This window comes from Theobroma umbraticum, unplaced genomic scaffold, assembly GCF_002168275.2.
Source record: "Theobroma umbraticum cultivar Fairchild unplaced genomic scaffold, ASM216827v3 scaffold_31.0, whole genome shotgun sequence".
NCBI classification, from domain to species: domain Eukaryota; kingdom Viridiplantae; phylum Streptophyta; class Magnoliopsida; order Malvales; family Malvaceae; genus Theobroma; species Theobroma umbraticum.
Genome location: NW_018397283.1, coordinates 764,603 through 767,978, shown reverse-complemented (window position 1 = coordinate 767,978; position 3,376 = coordinate 764,603). Strand labels below are relative to the sequence as shown.

General features: G+C 34.0%; 1 protein-coding gene across 1 annotated transcript in view; it reads left to right on the top strand.

The window, feature by feature from the left end:
• Positions 1-2,747: 2,747 nt before the first annotated feature.
• LOC149526273 (sphinganine C4-monooxygenase 2-like) overlaps positions 2,748-3,376 on the top strand; it is a 1,243-nt gene continuing 614 nt past the window's right edge. The window contains exons 1-2 of the mRNA XM_089785618.1: positions 2,748-3,034; positions 3,238-3,376. The exon at positions 3,238-3,376 is cut by the window's right edge and continues 614 nt beyond it. Of these exons, the coding sequence (XP_089641744.1) occupies positions 2,813-3,034; positions 3,238-3,376 (361 nt within the window). The 5' untranslated portion in view covers positions 2,748-2,812. The remainder of the gene's footprint in view (positions 3,035-3,237) is intronic.

Genomic DNA, 3,376 nt, shown 5'->3' with positions numbered 1-3,376 from the left:
CCATAACAGGACCACATGAGGCAGAGTCGTATAAGAGGAGAGGATTGTGCCAATGTTAGGGCCCTCATAGAACACTAGGGGAGAAACAGCATCATCTCACAGACAGATCCATCATAACAGCAAATTAAGAAAAAGACAGCAAAGCCCCTAATCACAACAAGCTCAACGAAACAGCTGGAGAATCAATTGCAACAGAAAAGGTAAAAAAGGTGCCATGAAGAAGGCAATATTTCATCTTCATCACAAAGGCCGACTTGCCTTCGCCACATTAAAGAAATGCAAAGAAATAATGTGGAGGGACATTACCACGAAGCAGAGAACATGGATGAAATGTCAACACCAAGTTTTGCAAGTGAGTCAGCGAGAGAGTTGCCTTCCCTAGGAATATGGGTGAACACAACATTACCAACCATGCGGGAGAGAGCGTCGATTTCATTGAAGATCTTCCAATTTTCCCATTGTCGTTGGGAATCATTTGTCAGCCATGAGAGAGCGACGTTGGAGTAAGATTCGATAATGAGGTTAAAGCCAATGTGTTGAGAAGATGAGAAAATGTGGACAGCGTGAAGGATAGCCATGAGTTGGGCAAAGTTAGAGTCATGGCAGCCAAGTGGTCCATAAAAGATGCTCAAAATGGAGCCTGAAGAGTTTCTATGAACGCCACCACAAACTGATGGTCCCGGCTTACCCCTAGTCAAGCCGTCAACGTTAAATTTAAGGGTACCATCCACCAGTGGCAGCCAAAAGACATTAGGGCGAGGGGTAAGGGTTTTGTGTTGAGAGAGAATATGAGGCTCTAACCATCAATTATGGTCATTAATGGAAGAATCACCTTCACTTGCACGGATCCAAATAAGAGATCACATTTTAGTAAGGAAGAAAATCTCGCTAGCATCCCATGATTTGTTCGAAAAGACCGTCTTACTCGGTGCAAGCCAAAGGGACCAAAAAGTGGCACCACACACAATGAGCCAATGCCTGCGCACACCACCCATGAAAGCAATGTCTGAGCATGATTGGATGAAAGCAGAGACGGATTGTGGCACAGACAAAAAAGTCCCCCACCATTGAGAAGCAAGGCCCCGCACCAACCAAGAGGGTTAAAGAAAATGAATAACAATTTTAGAGAATTATTATAGATAAAATATGTAATTATTTTAAAGAAACAAAATACATGACTTTATTTTTATATAAACTAATTATTACTTTATGATTAGTGTTGCATTTTTTAATTATCAATTGTACCTTTTCCTTTGTTTTCTTATTTTATTATAATTTTTTTCAAGAACAAAATATAAAAAATTAAATATAAATCAAATGGAGTCTAAAGTTTTTTCGTGGAGGGTAGTGGGTGCTTGACTTCTCCAAATTCTAAATTAGTTTTTGTAATGATATTTATTATAATTAATATCCTATTAATGATAGGGTTTTGGGAAAAATTTATGCATGCCTAACCTTTCTTATAAAAAGTTTCAATGAGATTAATGGATTTTAATGCACCTGATTTAAGTTTATCAAACTAAGTGGACTTAAAATATATTTGATATATTTTTATATAAATTAGTTATTATTACATTGTTGGTGTTGTGTTTTAACTATTTATTCTTTTTTAATCAATTATAACTTTACTTTTTTCCTTTTCTTCTTGTTTCATAATAATTTTTTAAGAAACAAAAATTGAATAATAAAAGTATAAATCAAATGGAGTCTAAATTTTTCTCGTGATGGGAGAAAACATTTCGTTACCCGTCCATGGAGAGTAATGGGTGTTTATTTCACTTCTTTGAATTATAAATCAATATTTGTAATGATATTTATTATCATTAGAAACTTATTAATCATAGGGTTTAGGTAAAAATTTATACATGCCTAACCTTACTTAAAACCTCTTCTCCCATTTTGGGAAATATTTAAGAAAAAAGTTTCAATGAGTTCCTTCTCTTAAAACAAAAATATATTAGCTTGGGTGAAAAACAAAAGAAGTATTGAAATACAATGAGAAGTTGAGTATTGGGAATTGGCTACACTTGAACAAGCAGAAGCCGCCCCAAGGAATTGGTCTGCATCTTATCCATTTAGTGCTGAGGCAACCGGATTTGGTTTTCCCAGCTTTCATTTCCCCAAAGAGGAAAATAATTACTAGTATTCATTGTTGCTCACCGAGTAAGGTGCAGCTTATTAATGATACCCTTATTATAAGATAAAAGAGCTAAGTAGAATGTATTAAAAAATATGTAAATACAGTTTAAAAATGAGTATTTCAAGCTTACAATTATTTATTTATTATAAAAATACATGTAATTTGACGTGACTTGTTGATTAAATATAATAAGATCAATTGATGACCTGACATATTACGTTAACAATTCTCTTTTTGTAAATTTCATGTATATAGGAAGTGCCAGTTGGTATCAGTTATATTTTCAAAATAAGAACTCAATTAAGTAAAATAAAAGAATAAGAATTCAATAGGGCACACATAAAAAATAGCTTAATTCAATACGATAAATATATAAGAGTTTAATTACAAAAATGTATATGGTTAAGAGATTTTTTATTATTATTTAGACCTTATTATATTCAAGAAGAAAATGAATGACCTAATAAACAAAACAATTTTTCATTTTTTTGAGACCTCTTACCTTGAGAACAATAATCTTGATGAGGAATATAGTAAAATAAGCCACATTAATAGCTCTTTAAAAGGGTTTGGCCTTGAAGGTCATCTCCATTTTATAAGAGGCAGTTCCAAGATTTTTCAAGTGCTTTAATTCCTTCGGCTGGGGGTTCTTGACCTTGTGTAGAAGAAAGAATGGCTTTCCCAATTTCGGATGAATTGCTGGGAACTTTTGTTCCGATTGCTGTTTATTGGATTTATTCAGGGATTTGCATGGCATTAGGGTCCTTCGAGAATTACAGATTGCATCCTAAGAAAGATGAGGAGGAGAAGAATTTGGTGACTAAACAGACTGTCATAATCAATGTTCTTTTTATACAAACCCTTCAGGCTACTGTAGCTGTCTTTTTATTTAAGGTTTTTGATTGTTATTTTTTTCCATGGATGTTTGGTTATTCCTGCTTTATTTTTATTCTCACAGAATAATTATTTAATTTTTTTATATTTCATTTTCTGAACCAAACGTGCAACAAGAATTACAGTGTAACAATTCTGGTTGAAAATTTAGGATTCTTGCATGAGTTCCATGGTCTGTTTCAAGCTTCCATTTTCTATTGCAGGTGACAGGAAATGATGCTGGGGCTTCTTCTAAAAGCCAGTCATCGACTTCCCTTGTTGTTTCTGCAGGACAGTTTGTGATGGCAATGTTGGTCTTGGATACTTGGCACTATTTCATGCATAGATATTTCCACCGCAACA